This window comes from Rhinoderma darwinii, chromosome 9 (genome assembly GCF_050947455.1).
Source record: "Rhinoderma darwinii isolate aRhiDar2 chromosome 9, aRhiDar2.hap1, whole genome shotgun sequence".
Lineage (NCBI taxonomy): Eukaryota > Metazoa > Chordata > Amphibia > Anura > Rhinodermatidae > Rhinoderma > Rhinoderma darwinii.
In genome coordinates, this window is record NC_134695.1 from 4,897,976 (window position 1) to 4,916,641 (window position 18,666).

The window sequence follows — 18,666 nt, forward strand, 5'->3', positions numbered from 1 at the left end:
CCTCAATTCTTTTATTTTGTCCCGAAGTGCTGGCAATCGTTCTAGGTACCTCGAGTACCATGAAAAAGTAATTAAAAAATTAATTTTTAAAGACCAAGAGGAAGGAGCGAGTAGCAGGGCTTCAGGAAGTGAGGCAAATAGAATTGTCCCTGGCCAGCACTTCCCCAGTGAAGTCCCCCCAACGGAAAAAAAGAGCCATCCACAAAAACGATGTCGCGTGTGCGCGAAGAGGGGTATCCGAAAGGATACGATATATCAATGCAGCACTTGCCCCTCCAAACCAGGGCTTTGCATGAAAGAATGTTTCCGAATTTACCATTCTTCAGTGGACTACTAATTTTTTTCATGCCATTTTCAGGATGTCCATATAAACTTCATCTTAAATTTTATGTCACCTTCATTTAAAAATTGTCCACTTGTGCACCAATTGGATATATAAAACAAAACAAAAAATCATTAAACCCCTAGATGAATACCACCATGGTGGCCCAAAATCACCCAAGCAAAAACTAGGCCTTGAAGAGCCTCATGGTACACCTTCACTTCCGGGCCTCACCGTGTACCTCAATACAAAAAGGTCCTATATAGGGTATCAATGAACACAGGAAAAAAAATAAAAAATGAATGAAATGTGAGTTTTTTTTTCTCATTGGTGCTTGATACATCCCCAAAATGTTTCATCAAACTCACGCGTTTGTAAAATAAATAAAAAATAAAATTCTACCAATTTTGTTTTAATTCCTAATCTGAAAAGTAAGATTTCTCACTATACCCCTAGATGAATACCTTGAGCGGTGTCGTTTTCTTAATTTGGTCACATCTTGTGAGTTTCCTCTATATTGGTACCTCATGGGCTCTGAAAACACAATATGATGCCTGAAAAACATTCCAGCAGAATCTGATCAAAAACCAAATGGTGCTCCCTCCTTTCTCACCCTTGCCATGTGCCCATATAGCAGTTTACAGCCACATATGGGGTATTGCTGTAATCAAGAGAAAATGGGTAACAAATTGAGCAGTGCTCTTTCTCCTATTGCCCCTTGTATAAATGAAAAGTTTGGGGCTTAATCGACTTTTTATTGGAAAAAATGCAATTTTTCATTTTCACTGCCCAATGTTTATGACTTCTATGAAACATCTGTGGAGTCCAAATGCTCACTACACCCCTAAACAAAATCCTCAATGGGTGTAGTTTCCAAAATGGGGTCACTTCTTGGGGGTTTCCACTGTACTAATACCTCAGGGGCTCTTCAAATGCAACATGGCGCCTGAAAACCATTCCAGCAAAATCTGCGCTCCAAAATCCAAATGGTGCTCCTTCCCTTCTGAGCAGAAGTTTATGACCACATATGGGGTATTTCCGTAATCAGGAGAAATTGCTTTACAAATGTTGGGGTGCTTTTTGTCCTTTATTCCTTGCAAAAATTCGAAATTTCTACGTTTTTCAGAAAAAAAAAAGTATATTTTCATCTTCACAGACTAATTCCAATAAATGCAGCGAAAAACCTGTGGGGTCAAAATGCTAACTATACCACTAGAAAAATTCCTTGAGGGGTATAGTTTCCAAAATGGGGTCACTTTTGGGGGGTTTCCATGGTTTAGGTCCCTCCAGGGCATTGCAAACATGACACGGCACCGAAAACCATTCCAGTAAAATCAGCACTCCAAAATCCAAATGGCGTTCCTTCCCTTCTGAGCCCTGCTGTGGGTCCAAACAACAGTTTATGACCACATATGGGGTATTGCCGTAATCGGGAGAAATTGCTTTACAAATGTTGGGGTTCTTTGTCCTTTATTCCTTGCAAAAATTCGAAATTTCTACGTTTTTCCAGAGAAAAAGTAGATTTTCATTTTCACAGACTAACTCCAATAAACATAGCAAAATACCTGTGTGGTCAAAATGCTAACTATACCCCTAGATAAATTCCCTGAGGGGTGTAGTTTAAAAAATAAGGTCACTTTTGGGTGTTTCCACTGTTTTGACACCACAAGACCTTTTCAAACCTGACATAGTGCCTAAAATATATTCTAAAAAAAGCAGGCCCCAAAATCCACTAGGTGCTCCTTTGCTTCTGAGGCCTGTGTTTCAGTCCATTATCACACTAGGGCCATATGTGGGATATATTTCTAAAAACTGCAGAATCTGGGCAATAAATATTGAGATGCGTTTCTCAGGTAAAACTTTCTGTGGTACAGAATTTTTTTTATTACAAATGAATTTTGTAAAAAAAAATGAAATTTTCAAATTTCAGCTCTACTTTCCTTCAATTCCTGTAAGACGCCTAAAGGGTTGAAACACTTTCTGAATGCTGTTTTGAATACTTTGAGTGGTGCAGTTTTCAAAATGGGGTGTTTTATGGGGGTTTCTAATATATAAGGCCCTCAAAACCCCTTCAGAACTGAACTGGCCCCTGTAAAAATAGCCTTTTGAAATTTTCTTGAAAATGTGAGAAATTGCTGCTAAAGTTCTAAGCCTTGTAACGTCGTAGAAAAATAAAAGGATGTTAAAAAAACGATGCAAACATAAAGTAGACATATGGGAAATGTGAAATAGTAACTATTTTGTGTGGTATTACTATCTGTTTTACAAGCAGATACATTTAAAATGTGAAAAATCATAATTTCTTCATATTTTCTCAAAATTTTGGTGTTTTTCACAAATAAGCAATAAATTTATCGATAAAATTTTTTCACTAACCTAAAGTACAATATGTCACGAGAAAACAATCTCAGAATCAATTGGATAGGTAAAAGCATTCCGGAGTTATTACCACATAAAGTGACACGTCAGATTTGAAAACATGGGTTTGGTCCTCAAGGCCAAAATGAGCTGGGTACTCAAGGGGTTAAAGTGTAACTCTGATTATAATACAACTTTCCATAAATCAATAGGACATGCGAACTATGTAATATACCTTTACAGAAAAAGGTCTCCCCATTTTTTAACTGTACATTAATTCACCTAAAATCAGTAGAGCAGACTGATTCCCATTTTCTACGACAACTCAGGATACAGCTGCCCATATAAGTCTATGGAGAGGGAGGAGGGAAGAGGAAGCAGAATCAAACTAGTTAACAGTCACCTTTTACAGCATACAGGGAAGGTCCTTTATACAGCAGTAATGAGCAGCGTAACTGTGAATCCAGCACTGGGGCGTGATAGAACACTTATGAGAAGCTGCAGAAGTGTCACGGTGTCTCTCTGCTCTCCGTAGAATTTGATGGGCAGCTTTAACCCAATTTCCCAGTAAGGTTGAGAATCCGACCCTTCTCTGCCTCACTGTATACAGAATCTATGAGTGAATTCTGAGTGCGTAAACAGTTAAGAGGGTGGGGGGAAGGAGTTTAACTGGTTCCCGACCGCTGGCTGTATATTTACGGCCTGCGGTCAGGGTCCTTAAAACCCGAGCCATAGACTTTTTACAGCTCGGGTTTTAACTTGCTGCCCGCGCGATCGGGCAGCTGAATGTCGGGTCTCCGGCTGTCAGTGACTGCCGGGGACCCTGAGGAGAGGATAGAAGCAGCTTTCGTTGCTTCTGTCTTCTCCGATGTGTTTTTACACAGCGTTCAATGAACGCTGTGTATAGGAATAGAGACAGCAGCAGCGGCGCTGTCTCTATTCCTCCCGGTGATCATGTGACAGGTCACATGATCGCCGGGTCCCGTTAGTGACAGACTGCTGCTGGGTCTTACTAGACCCAGCACAGCCCTATTAGTGACAATCGTCACTATGAGAGGGCTGATTTCCCCTGTAACTGGGGCTGCTGTGCAGCTCCAGTTACAGTGGAAAAGATGGTGTAAAAGAAAGAAAAAATATATAGAAAGTTCCCCAAAGGTCTTTTTTGACCTTTGGGGGACAGACCATAGTAATAAAAAAATAATAAAGTAAAGTGCAAAAAAAAATTAAATAATAAATACACATAAAATACCCACCCCAAAAAAACATGTTCCCCCCGCCAATCATTGTTGTAACGCTAGCGCTGACCCAATTACCCTAATATAGACATGTAATATATTAAAATTTACGGTAGACAATGACGATCACAAATAAAAGGTCTATTTTAGGTTAAAACTATGTTATTACCCAAAAAAAATAGCTGAAACGTAAAAAAGCTTATTTTTTTACTATTATTTTCAAACTTTATGAATAAAAATTCTAAAATCGCAAAAAAGGTGTGTATAAAAACGATAAAAAATGAAACCTGCATGGTCTACGGAAAAAACGTCGCAAAAATCACGTCGTTAGCCCAACAAATAAAAACGTTATAGCCATTTAACTAACACGTGCTAAAAATGGCTAAACGGTGTCTGGTCCTGAAGGCGCAAAATAGCCCGGTCCTGAACTGGTTAAAGAGTGGAGAAAGAGGCATTGTTCTGTAATAAGATTTAGTCCAAAGTTTCTTATCTTCATTTGTACTATTAATTTATGGAAAACAGTTTATAATCAGAGGTACACAGAGAGTGCCACTGTTGTTTTTCCATTTTGTTCAGGACGTAGTAAAGGCTTTGAAGGAATGGTAAGTACATTGATTCCAGGAAAGGTATTAAAACCGACTCTTCGGGCAAAACTTCCTTTAGATTGGCTTACGGCAAAATACCCCTTACACTAGGAGTATGCGTTAAGGCCTCAGACCCTAGGCCGGACCTATTGACTTTTTTTCCTCCACTTTTGAATATTTAATTCCCTGACTAGTACTGGACACTATTTTTACACTTGTTTATATTGAACGTAATAATTATTTACTTAAAGGACGAGTGTCGCGGAAAAAAAATTTTTTATATCAATTTGCTTTTAGTGTTTTATTAAAAAAAAAAATATTTGTGTGTTTGTGTTTAACTTTTTTTTTTTTTCACTTTTTCTTGTCCATGGGGGCTGCCATTTTTTTTTCCATCTCTGTATGTGTCGATTAACGACACATACAGACATGGAATACGGCACATACAGTCCCATAGTGAATGCGAATGGGGCCCGTTCCATCCACTATGCTGTACGCCGTCTGTGTGGGAACGGCGCATGCGCCGCTCCCACACAGTCCAAATTGATGGTCTTCTGGCGCCATTTTCTAGTGGATCGGAAGCCGCGGCCGGACAGTAAGATTACTACTTCCGGTCGCGGCTTCCGGACTTGTGCACTTGGAGCGTAGGTAGCAGATGGAGCGGATGGACCAGAGGGAGCAGCGGCAGCAGGAGCAGGTAAGTTATGTCTGTGTATGTTCGTGTTTTACTGTGTGTTTACTACTGTATGTTAACCTACTACACTGTGTGTTAGCTCAAAAAATGGCGACACACAGTGTAGGAGGTTTGACCGTTCAATCCCCTCCTTTCTCCTGGCACTAGCCAGGATAAAAGAGGGGGGATTCTGTGAGCTCACTACAGCGAGTGAATATTCTCAAATTTTGCAGCATAAAGCAATGTGGTTGCTTTACCACATGCCAATGCTGCAATTTTGGGAATTGCTCCATCTAGTGACCAGCACTGGGAAATGTTATAAATTAGAATCTTATTTATAATATTTCCTGACTCGTGAAAAAATTAGAACAATGTTTAATCACTTATACACTAACTGTTTAACTGAAAGAAAAATACAAAAAATTTCTAGCGACACATTCCCTTTAGGGCAGATTCACACGAACGTTGCGTTTTTGCGCGCGCAAACAACGCAGCGTTTTGCGAGCGCAAAAAACATTTGACAGCTGCGTGTGTCATGCGTGTCTGATGCGCGGCTGCGTGATTTTCGCGCAGCCGGCATCATAGAGATGAGGCTTGTCAACGCCCGTCACTGTCCAAGGTGCTGAAAAATATATAGAAAGTTCCCCAAAGGTCTTTTTTGACCTTTGGGGGACAGGCTAAATCTTTCAGCACCCTCGACAGTGAATGCCGAACACAACAGCGAAAAACCTGTAAAAAAAAAAGATGAAGTTCCTACTTACCGAGAACTTCCCGGCTGTTGCCTTGGTGACACGTCCTTGGTGACGCGCCTCTCTTGACATCGGGCCCCACCTCCCTGGATGACGCGGCAGTCCAAGTGACCGCTGCAGCCTGTGATTGGCCTGTGATTGGCTGGAGCTGTCACTTGAACTGAAGTGTCATCCCGGGAGGTCGGACTGCAGGAAGGAGACAGGAGTAATCGGTAAGTTAGAACTTCGGTTTTTTTTTACAGGTTAATGTATTTTGGGATCGCAAGTCACTGTCCATGGTGCTGAAACAGTTTAACTCTTTCAGCACCATGCACAGTCAATGTCTCCCGACGTCGCGGACCGGAATTTTTTTTGCCGGGTTCGGCCAAAACGAGTTTGGCCGAACCCGGTGAAGTTAGCTTCGGTTGTCGGGGTTCGCTCCTCGCAAAGACACTCAGTTTGGATGCTTGGAAACAGAAAAGCACGTGGTGCTTTTCTGTTTCCATTCATCCTTTTGACAGCTCGTGCGCTGTTTCAGTCTGTTCGCACGGAAGTGCTTCCGTGCGACCTGCCTGGTTTTCACGCACCCATTGACTTCAATGGGTGCGTGATGCGTGAAATACGCAGAGTTATTGAACCTGTCGCGTATTTTGCGCAGCGAACAAACGCTGCGCAAAATACACGGACTGTGTGTACTGCCCCATAGACTTCTATAGGGCATTGCGTGCCGCGCGAAAACCACGCGGCCTACACGCTGCCAAATCACGTTCGTGTGAATCCCCCCTTAAGGGATGGATTGTTAATTTCAGATTTAAAGGGTTATTACTCATCTCAGACATTCATGGCATATCCACAGGATCTGCTCCTATAGCGAGAACAGAAGTTACCCAACCAGTTTGCTTAGGTGGCTGCAGATTCCAGACAGGGGACTATGTGTAGGGGTGGCCACACATGCGTGCGGCTCTCTCCATTCCGTTTTATGAAAGTTAGAGAAACAGCCTAGCAGCGCTTGCTCGGATGTTTCCGTAACTTTCATAGAATAGAGAACAGCGCGCATTCTAGGCCACCTCATCACTTAGTCCCTGTCTGGAATCGGAGGACCCCTCACCAGCACCTATATTGAGAATGGGTGGTACCCTAAGATCTGCATCTATCAGACATTTATGGAATAACCCTTTCAATCTTTTGTACAATAATAAAATTTAGCTGAAATTTGTTTCTTATTATGTGAATGGCCTGAACTCATGTTTTAAGAGACAAATTTTGGGGAGAGACTTGAGAGAAAAGTTAACATTTCCTTTATCCAGGAATCCCACCTGTTTACAAAAGATAATTTTCGATGCACTCACAAGCTTATTCCACATACATTCTGCTCTAATACCAATTTTAAAAAAGCAACTAGCGTGGCTTTTGAAATAGATAGGACACAGATATTTGCTACTGTCCCTCTTTTGTCTGTCTGAAAGTTGGGATGTATGTTCTCACATTGTACTAGGTTCTTCACAGCTTTTCCCAGACTCCCTTCATGCTGCCAACCAGGAAATAATTTTAATAAAGTATACCATTTACTGTGATACTTCTTTAGGCTGGGTTCACACACCCTATTTACGGACATAATTCGGGCGTTTTAGCCTCGAATTACGTCCGAAAATACGGCTCCAAAGCGTCGGCACACATCTGCCCATTCATTTGAATGAGTTTTACGATGTGCTGTGGCGGCGGTCTTTTTTTTACGCACCGCTGTCAAAAGTTGGCGTGTAAAAAAAAAGACGCCCGCGTCAAAGAAGTGCATGTCACTTCTTGAGACGTAATTGGAGCCGTTTTCCATTGACTCCATGGAAAAACAGCTCCAATTACGTCTGTAATTGACGCTGCGAAAAAAAGCCTGCACAGGCCATTACGTCTCAAATTCCGGAGCGGTTTTCTCCTGAAAACAGCTCCGTAATTTCAGCCGTAACGGAGGCTGCCGTGTGAACATACGCTAACTGCTGCACAATCTCCTCGGCCTGCATACATACACTACCGTTCAAAAGTTTAGGGTCACTTAGAAATTTCCTTATTTTTGAAAGAAAGGCAGTTTTTTTTAATGAAGATAACATTAAATTAATCAGAAATACACTCTATACATTATTAATGTGCTAAATGACTATTCTAGCGGCAAGCGTCTGGTTTTTAATGCAATATCTACAAAGGTGTATAGAGGCCCATTTCCAGTAACCATCACTCCAGTGTTCTAATGGTACATTGTGTTTGCTAACTTTGTTAGAAGGCTAATGGATGATTAGAAAACACTTGAAAACCCTTGTGCATTTATTTTAGCACCGCTGTAAACAGTTTTGCTGTTTAGAGGAGCTATAAAACTGACCTTCCTTTGAGCTAGTTGAGAATCTGAAGCATTACATTTGTGGGTTCGGTTAAACTCTCAAAATGGCTAGAAAAAGAGAGCTTTCATGTGAAACTCGACAGTCTATTCTTGTTCTTAGAAATGAAGGCTATTCCATGCGAGAAATTGCCAAAAAACTGAAGATTTCCTACAACGGTGTGTACTACTCCCTTCAGAGGACAGCACAAACAGGCTCTAACCAGAGTAGAAAGAGAAGTGGGAGGCCCCGCTGCACAACTGAGCAACAAGACAAGTACATTAGAGTCTCTAGTTTGAGAAAGAGACGCCTCACAGGTCCTCAACTGGCAGCTTCATTAAATAGTACCCGCAAAACGCCAGTGTCAACGTCTACAGTGAAGAGGCGACTCCGGGATGCTGGCCTTCAGGGCAGAGTGGCAAAGAAAAAGCCATATCTGAGACTGGCTAATAAAAGGAAAAGATTAAAGAGACTCTGTCACCAAATTATAAGTGCCCTATCTCCTAGATAAGGAGATGGGCGCTATAATGTAGGTGACAGTAATGCTTTTTATTTAAAAAAAACTATCTTTTTTCACAAAGTTATGAGCGATTTAAGTTTATGCTAATGAGCTTTCTTAATGCCCAAGTGGGCGTACTTTTACTTTCGACCAAGTGGGTGTTGTACAGAGGAGTGCATGACGCTGACCAATCAGCATCATGCACTCCTCTCCATTCATTTACACTGCACTAGCGATATAGTTATATCACTATGTGCAGCCTCATACACAAGCCCTAACATTACTTGTGTCCTGATAATGAATACACATGAAATCCAGCCTGGACGTCATGTGTACTCAGAATCCTGACACTGACTTTTTTTGTGAGATTCCGGCAAGTGAAACCAAATCTCGTTTAGCTCCGTGATCTCGCAAGATTTCGTATCCGTTGCTGGAATCTCACAAAAAAAAGAGAGTCAGAAGTGTCAGGATTCTGAGTACACATGACGTCCAGGCTGGATTTCATGTGTATTCATTATCAGGACACTGTAGTAATGTTAGGGTTTGTGTATGAGGCTGCACATAGCGATATATCTATATCGCTAGTGCAGTGTAAATGAATGGAGAGGAGTGCATGATGCCGATTGGTCAGCGTCATGCACTCCTCTGTACAACGCCCACTTGGTCGAAAGTAAAAGTACGCCCATTTGGGCATTAAGAAAGCTCATTAGCATAAACTTAAATCGCTCCTAACTTTGTGAAAAAAGATCGTTTTTTTAAAATAAAAAGCATTACTGTCACCTACATTACAGCGCCCATCTCCTTATATAGGAGATAGGACACTTATAATGTGGTGACAGAGTCTCTTTAATATGGGCAAAAGCACACAGACATTGGACAGAGGAAGATTGGAAAAAAGTGTTAGGCTGTGTTCACACGACCATGTTACGTCTGTAATGTACGGAACGTATTTCGGCCGGAAGACCCGGACCAAACACAGTGCAGGGAGCCGGGCTCCTTGCATCATAGTGATGTACGATGCTAGGAGTCCCTGCCTCTGCGTGGAACTACTGTCCCGTACTGTAATCATGATTACAGTACGGGACAGTTGTCCTGCAGCGAGGCAGGGACTCCTAGCATCGTACATCACTATGATGCTAGGAGCCCGGCTCCCTGCACTGTGTTCGGTCCGGGTCTTCCGGCCGAAATACGTTCCGTACATTACGGACGTAACATGGTCGTGTGAACCCAGCCTCACAGACGAATCAAAGTTTGAGGTGTTTGGATGAACACAGAAGAACATTTGTGGGATGCAGAACAACTGAAAAGATGCTGGAAGAGTGCCTGACGCCATCTGTCAAGCATGGTGGAGGTAATGTGATGGTCTGGGGTTGCTTTGGTGCTGGTAAAGTGGGAGATTTGTACAAGGTAAAAGGGATTTTGAATAAGGAAGGCTATCACTCCATTTTGCAACGCCATGCCATACCCTGTGGACAGCGCTTGATTGGAGCCAATTTCATCCTACAACAGGACAATGACCCAAAGCACACCTCCAAATTATGCAAGAACGATTTATGGAAGAAGCAGGCAGCTGGTATTCTATTTGTAATGGAGTGGCCAGCGCAGTCACCAGATCTCAACCCCATAGAGCTGTTGTGGGAGCAGCTTGACCGTATGGTACGCAAGAAGTGCCTATCAAGCCAATCCAACTTGTGGGAGGAGCTTCTGGAAGCATGGGGTGAAATTTCTCCCGATTACCTCAGCAAAGTAACAGCTAGAATGCCAAAGGTCTGCAATGCTGTAATTGCTGCAAATGGAGCATTCTTTGACGAAAGCAAAGTTTGAAGGAGAAAATTATTATTTCAAATAAAAATCATTATTTCTAAGCTTGTCAAGGTCTTGACTATATTTTCTAGTCATTTTGCAACTCATTTGATAAATATAAGCTTGAGTTTTCATGGAAAACACAAAATTGTCTGGGGGACCCCAAACTTTTGAACGGTAGATATATATATATATATATATATATATATATATATATAGATATATACACACACACACATATATATAGCAACCAGAAATATTTACATAAGAATTATGTTGGTACAAGAAGTAGAAATAGTTATATCAGCATTTTCTAAAAAAATAATAAAGTAATTCAAAATGTGCACGTTGTGTTTTAGGTTTTCTTGGGTAGTGGAAATTAACATTAAAGATCTATAAATCACCACCCAGATAATGAAGTTATTTATTGTTTCAAAATGATCTTCTGTTTATAAACCCTGTTTCGTAAGTGGAGGATCATTTAAATGTTTTCTCCTCTTTGACAAGTGCGATGACATCATTCATAATGTCAAAAAGGAAATTCTGGCAAGTCGGCTCATACAGAATCTTGTTGACCCACGCCTTTTGACCTTTGGAAAACTTCAATATTTGTTCCATAGAGTCTAATGCATCTCCACTTGAATTAGCATATTTTACCATTGCTTTAACCTTATTGACATTCCTGTTATGGTCAAGGGCTGCAAGTTGTGTGCGTGCTACCATAGCGTCCATGAAGAAATGTAATGTCTTTGGACGATATTTAAGGCAAGTGCTATGGTAGATCTCTAATTCACCTGTGTGACATTGGAAGGAAAGTTGTTTTAAGTCATTTAAGAGACTGTTATTTTCAACAATTTTTTTAAGTTGTTCATGGGCAGCAGAATCTTTTTCCATCCAGTTTGTATTGTTCAGCACGTCTTCCGGGAGAGGTGGATGATGACATGCTTTGCAGTCACCATCACCATCCCATTCATGAACATTGGTGACATGTTGTATAACCGATTTCCATTTTTGGATTAACAAATCAGGATTTTTAGAACATGTGCAAGAGCACCACCAAATATGGTTTCTGATTGCTTCCACCCATTGGGATAAGATTTCACAGTCTTTATGCTTTGCTGCCAGTAAAACTTCATTGCCGATTGATTTAGAGAGATGCCATAGATCGAACTGATGTACAATGCCAGGATAATTCTCCTTTAGAATTTCTTGTATAGCAACATTTCTGTCAGTAACAATCATTTTCACATCAGCATTCATAGCTTGCAGTTCACCTATAGCCTTTTGAAATCCTATTTTTTCTAGGCCTGCCAATGTCACTTGAGGAGTAACCCGCTCCACTGAAAATGAACAAATTTTTTTGCTAGCCACGTCCATCAAAGAATATATACAATACTTGGCAGAAGGTCCAGGATTGTCCAATTGTTGATCTCCTGCCAAGCAAAGTGGTTTTTCCTGGACACTTTGTATGACTGCTTTTTGTTCCTCCCTCCAGTGATGATTAATGGCCGGAAACAGGTACATAGACTGGTTTTTATAATAGGTAGATTTGTCTATTGATTTTAAATTGAGCAATTTAAACATATGTTGGGATTTTAGAAAACTTGAACCGCTAAATAGCACGGCTGCAGATAGTAGAACATTTCCCAATGGTTGATATCCATGTCTTGGCTGGCTTTCCCACAGATAACTGGTATGACCAGACCTGCAACGAACTTCTATTGACAAATATGATCCAATCGTTTCCTTCCTGTATTGTGTAAGTGGTGACATACATTTTGTTTCGGACATACACGGTATCATCATTATCAGTTTTTTGAGACAAGATTCGAAAACAATAAATTTTTCTTCTTCAACAAGATTCTCCACTGGTGAATCTAAATCCTGAAAGACATGTTTCACATCATCTTCATCTTCCGCATCACTTGGAACTAAGAATGATTCATCCTCATCCTCAGTCAATTCACTATTATAGAACATGGATTCATACGGGTCCTCCATTTCATCATCAGTCGGCATGGCAGATGTTTCCCATGAAGTTAGAGTCCTGCAAACTGGAGAGAATGGTTCCTTTGGAATAGGTGAAATCCTTTCAATTTTGAAAATTTGTGATTCGAAATGAGTGATATTTTGTGAGTAACTAGAAATTGGAATTTGATCCTCTTCAGTTTTGATATTGGGTTCTATTTTTAGTGTACAGATGTCAAGATCTGGTATCGTAAATGTACTTTCAAAAGGTCTTGAGGATAGAATGTTTGTAGGTATTGCATTGCCTTGCCCTGCATTTGTTTCATATTCTTCTTTAATGTGGATTGCTTGTTTTTTATCTGAAGAAGTTGGTACAGCTACATCCAATTCAGAATCCGCTAACATTTGAACTTTAACATCATCTAAATGAACACATTCAAAATCTTCACATGGATCATTGACACTTGACCGGGAAGGACTGCAGTCACTAAATTCTACGTCTTTTGGGCTGACGATAGATACCGATTTATTAGTTGTTTTGTTTGGAACTAAAAAAGTGCACATAACTTTTCGGTTTTTTCTATATATTTTAGTTTGTGTATGTGCATTTCTTTTCCTATGCATTGGGTCAGTGGAAATACAGCAACTTCTTCTATTTGTGAAGAAATCCGTGTTGACACCTTTGTCAACCATTATAGGTTTCTGAGTCAGACAAGGTGGTTGAACCAATGGTGTGCTGCTCGATACAAAAAAAAGTTTACCTGTATTAACAGATGATTGGCTCATACAGCGGCTAGGCAAAACACTTGGATCAGAAGAGGAGGCAGCACGGTGTTCTATAATAACAATATTTTCCTCCAGTTTTCTTTTCTTTGATGGTGGGAGAGAAGCAGGGATTGTAGATTGTGAAGTAAGTGTTTTAACTGGAATATGGACAACAGACATGGAGGGTGGTTTCTGTCCTAAATCAGAGGTTGGTGGTGGCGTCTGTGTCACAGACGACACATTTCCAGAAACTGGAAGAACAGTCATGGAGCATGGCTTTGTTTCGTGGACAGTTAAAGGAATATTGATTGGTGAAGCTGTGAAACTTTTGTAGGGAGAACTGTCAAACCCAGAGGTAGAGATTACTGGGCTTGAAGCTGAGGAGAAGGATATTATTGGATAGGAAGATGTGGTGGAAGATGGCGTTTTGGTGCTTGAAGATGTAGCTGCTGGCCTGAGCTGGATATCCAAAGGTATGTCGGAATCTGTGAGAACAGAAGAGGAAGGTTTTTGCTGCAATGTGACAGGGGCTGAAGTACTTTGCAGCAAGTTAGCAGGCAATAGCTGTCCCAGTTGACCACCATGTGAGGATGCCTTCAATTCTGAAATTGCAGATGTACCTTGTTGAATGCACAATGATGACGACACTGGTACTCCTAAAATCAACGAGGTAGAAGGTCTCGATACAGATGACGGTTGAGAAGACGCAGAATGCATTTTTGTGGCCTCACACACAGTGGTTGCAGTTGGTTGAACAGTTACGGATGATGATCCGTCAATGACAACTGAATTAGACTTTTGACTAATTCCACCTGCTTGAAAAATAACACGTTGAGGAACAACAGGAACTAAAGTCATTTGCTGAATGGTGGATTGTGAGGATGCATCTGGATGAACAGCTGAAAACTCAACCTGATATGTACGTACTGTACCAGAACATGATGGTTTCTGGCCTTCAGCAGGTGGAGCAGAAGGGATGCGTTGCTCACTAGACATGCTTGATTGTCCTGACTGAACAAATGACACTGATGGAATATCCTTTGATACAACGGCTGATGGGGTGATTGTATTAAAAACAGTTGGAATGGAATTCTTTTTTAAAATCCTTCGATAACCATCATAGTGGTAACTGTCAGTTGAGAAGTGTAAGGAACACATTCTATATATGTCATTTACTTTTCCTAGATATACTTTCACAACCATATTGTCAAGGTCAATGCCATATTGTCCTGTCTGTTGCAGCCAGAGCTTGATTTTTTCAGGTTCTTTAGGAAAACCATGAAGAATTATAGCATGATTATGCTTCTTCCATGTGCGAGCACAACCACGCACAATACAGGATGGCATGATGAGATGCCTATATTAAAAACAGAGACAAATATTGAGGTACACCTATAACACGCATATATGTTAAACATGCAATAATCATGAAAATGATATAAATATTTTTAAAGACTATTATATGAACACAATGTGTAGCTGATAGGAAGGGTTGCAACACAGGTCGCGCGACCAAAGATCTCGGTGTCTCCCTGACTGCATCGCAGTTAATAAAGGTGGACGATTTGCCACCGCTGGTTGCCAAGACCATGACACGAGTCGCTAAAAATCTGTACCTGCTGGATTTATTGTGCCGCAGAAACCTGCGGGTCACAACGTGACCACAATCACTTTCATTAACCGCAATGCAGACAGGGCAACAGCAATATTTGGTCATGCAACCTGTGTCGCGGCCAAAATCGCTATGTAGCCCTAGTCTGAACCCTAATAAAAATCTCCCTTGCTTAAAGTGAATTTACAGTCCCCACAAAATAATAAACGAACGATAGTAGAAGGATTTTTAACCTACCTAGTGTTCATCCCTTTGGTGCTTCTCTCTCCGTTGCCTCGTACTCGGTCCCCATTGTCTTCCATCCAAGATGCCCGCCGCTGTCCCAGACTTGCATAAGGAGCGTAATCTGAAGGGGTGTGTTTCAGAATTGCGGACAGCTCTCTCTATGCACGTCGGAGACAGCAGCAGCCATTGTGGATGTAAAACAACAGGGACTGAGTACGAGGCAGCGGAGCGAGAAGAACCAAAGGGATGGACAATAGGTAAGTTAACAATCATTCTATTATCGTTAGTTTATTTTTTTGCGGGGACTGGAGGTTCGCTTTAATCCCTTAGGATTTTTTTCTGAGTTGCATTTTTTACGGCGGAACTGCTGCAAACCCGCCGCAAAAAAAAACGCATGAACTGCTATATGTTGCAGGTTTTACCTCCCCATTGGGAACACCTGAGAATAATGGGGACAACCTGCAACAAATAAGCAGCATTTACACAGATACAATTGACATGCTGCGGAATAAAATTCTGCACCGCAGGTCAATTTGAGCGTTTTTTCCCGCTCTGTATTTATGCAGCGTGTGGATGAGATTTGTTTTATCTCATCCACTTTGCTGCTACTGTATTTGCTGCGGATTTTCCGCAACGAATTCCGCTGTGGAAAGTCCGCAGTATTTACGCAACATCTGAACTGAGCCTAATAAAGGACTTTGTAAGGGAAAAAAAAAAAGTTTTTGGTTGAATTTCTTTTTTCTCGAAAACTTTTTTGAATGTTTGTTTTCCTTTTTTTTTTTTTTAACCCCTCCCCGACATTTGCCGTATGGGTACGCCATGGAAAGCATTGACTTCCCGCATCTTGCCGTACCCATACGCCGAATGTTTGGGACCGGCTCAGAAGCGGAGCCGGTGCCATCATCACCGGATCTCAGCTGTATCTTACAGCTGACATCCGGCTGTAACGGCGGGGACCGAAATTAGTTTCGATCCCCGCCATTAACCCCTTAAGGACACAGCCTGTTTTGGCCTTCAGGACACAGCCGATTTTTTCAAATCTGACATGTTTCACTTTATGTGGTAATAACTCCGGAATGCTTTTACCTATCCAAGCGATTCTGAGATTGTTTTCTCGTGACACATTGGACTTTATGTTACTGGCAAAATTTGCTCGATACATTAAGTATTTAATTGTGAAAAACACCAAAATGTAGCGAAAAATTGGAAAAAATTGCATTTTTCTAAATTTATATGTATCAGCTTGTAAGACAGATGGTAATACCACACAAAATTGTTGCTAATTAACATTTCCCATATGTCTACTTTAGATTGGCATCGTTTTTTGAACATCCTTTTATTTTTCTATGACATCACAAGGCTTAGAACTTTAGCAGCAATTTCTCACATTTTCAAGAAAATTTCAAAAGGCTATTTTTACAGGGGCCAGTTCAGATGTGAAGTGGATTTTAGGGCCTTATATATTAGAAACCCTCGATAAGTCACCCCATTTTAAAAACTTCACCCCTCAAAGTATTCAAAACAGCATTTAGAAAGTTTCTTAACCCTTTAGATGTTTCACAGGAATTAAGGCAAACTAGATGTGAAATGTTCAAATTTCTTTTTTTTTTTGCAGAAATTCATTTTTCATCTATTTTTTTTGTAACACAGAAAGTTTTACCAGAGAAACGCAACTCAATATTTATGGCCCAGATTCTGCAGTTTTTAGAAATATCCCACATGTGGCCCTAGTGCGGTAATGGACTGAAGCACCGGCCTCCGAAGCAAAGGAACACCTAGAGGATTTTGGGGCCTCCTTTTTATTAGAAAATATTTTAGGCTCCATGTCGGATCTGAAAGGCTCTTGCGGCACCAAAACAGTGGAAATCCCCCAAAAGTGACACCATTTTGGAAACTATACCCCTTGAGGAAATTATCTAGGGGTATAGTGAGCATTTTGACCCCGCAGGTTTTTTGCAGAAATTATTGGAAGTAGGCCGTGAAAATGAAAATCTACATTCTTTCAAAGAAAATGTAGGTTTAGCTAATTTTTTCTAATTTCCACAAGGACTAAAAGGAGAAAATGCACCACTACTTTTGTAAAGCAATTTCTCCCGAGTAAAACAATACCCCGCATGTGGTCATAAACGGCTTTTTGGACACACGGCGGAGCTTAGAAGGGAAAGAGCGCCATTTGGCTTTTGGAGCTCAAATTTAGCAGGAATGGTTTGCGGAGACCACGTCGCATTTGCAAAGCCCCTAAGGGACCAAAACAGTGAAAACACCAAAAAAGTGACTCCATTTAGGAAACTACACCCCTTGAAGAATTCATCTAGGGGTGTAGTGAGCATTTTGAACCCACAGGGGTTTCATAGATTTTATTAGAATTGGGCAGTGAAGATAAAAAAAATCCTTTTTTTCCAATAAGACGTAGCTTTAGCTCAACATTTTTCATTTTCTCAACAAATAAAGGAATAAAAGAACCCCAACATTTGTAAAGCAACTTCTCTGGAGTACGGCAATACCCCATTTGTGGTCATAAACTGCTGTTTGGGCACACGGCAAGGATCAGAAGAGAAGGAGTGCCATTTGGCTTTTGGAGCACAGATTTTGCTGGATTGGTTTCTTGACACCATGTCACTTTTGCAAAGCTCCTAAGGTGTCAGTACAGTGGAAACTCCCCAAAAGTGATTCCATTCACAAAACTACACCCCTTGAGGAATTCATCTAGGGGTGTAGTGAGCATTTTGACCCCACAGGTGTTTCATAGATTTTATTAGAATTGGGCAGTGAAAATAAAAAAAATCCTTTTTCTTCAATAAGACGTAGTTTTAGCTGAAAATGTTTCATATTCTCAACAAATAAATGTAAAAGAGCACCACAACACTTGTAAAGCAACTTCTCCTGTGTATGACAATACCACATATGTGGTCATAAACTGCTGTTTAGGCACAGAGTAGGGCACAGAAGGGAAGGAGCGCCATTTGGCTTTTGGAGTACAGATTTTGCTGGATTGGTTTCTGGGCGCTATATCGCATTTGCAAAGTCCCTGTGGGACCAAAACAGTGGATCCCCCCCAGAAGTGACCCCATTTTGGAAACTACACCCCTGAAGGTATTCACCTAGGGGTGTAGTGAGCATATTAACCCCACAGGTGATTGGCAGAAATTGGTGTGCACGTGATGTTGCAGAGTGAAAATGGTTTTTCAATAGATATGCCAATATCCAGCTTGTGCCACTGGAGACACACACCCCAAAAATTATTAAAAGGGTTCTCCCGGGTATGGCGATGCCATATATGTGGAAGTAAACTGCTGTTTGGGCACACTGTAGGGTTCAGAAGGGAGGTAGAGCCATTTGGCTTTTGGAGCGTGGATTTTGCTTGGTAGTAGTTTTGTTTGGAGTCTTACTGGTGTTTCCGTTTATAATGTGGGGGTACATGTAAGGCGGGCGGAGTATATAAGGGGCATAGTCAGGTGGTATAGTGGGGTAAAAAAAATAAAAAATAATAATCCATAGATGTGTTATGCTGTGACACAATCCTTTCTGCACAGGCCG

General features: G+C 41.0%; 1 protein-coding gene across 2 annotated transcripts in view; it reads right to left on the reverse strand.

The window, feature by feature from the left end:
* Window positions 1-10,925: 10,925 nt before the first annotated feature.
* LOC142660247 (uncharacterized) overlaps window positions 10,926-18,666 on the reverse strand; it is a 30,994-nt gene continuing 23,253 nt past the window's right edge. For both annotated transcript variants that reach the window (XM_075836830.1, XM_075836829.1), the window contains exon 2: window positions 10,926-14,649. In XM_075836830.1, coding sequence (XP_075692945.1) covers window positions 11,037-14,639 — 3,603 coding nt within the window. In that variant the 5' untranslated portion in view covers window positions 14,640-14,649 and the 3' untranslated portion in view covers window positions 10,926-11,036. The remainder of the gene's footprint in view (window positions 14,650-18,666) is intronic.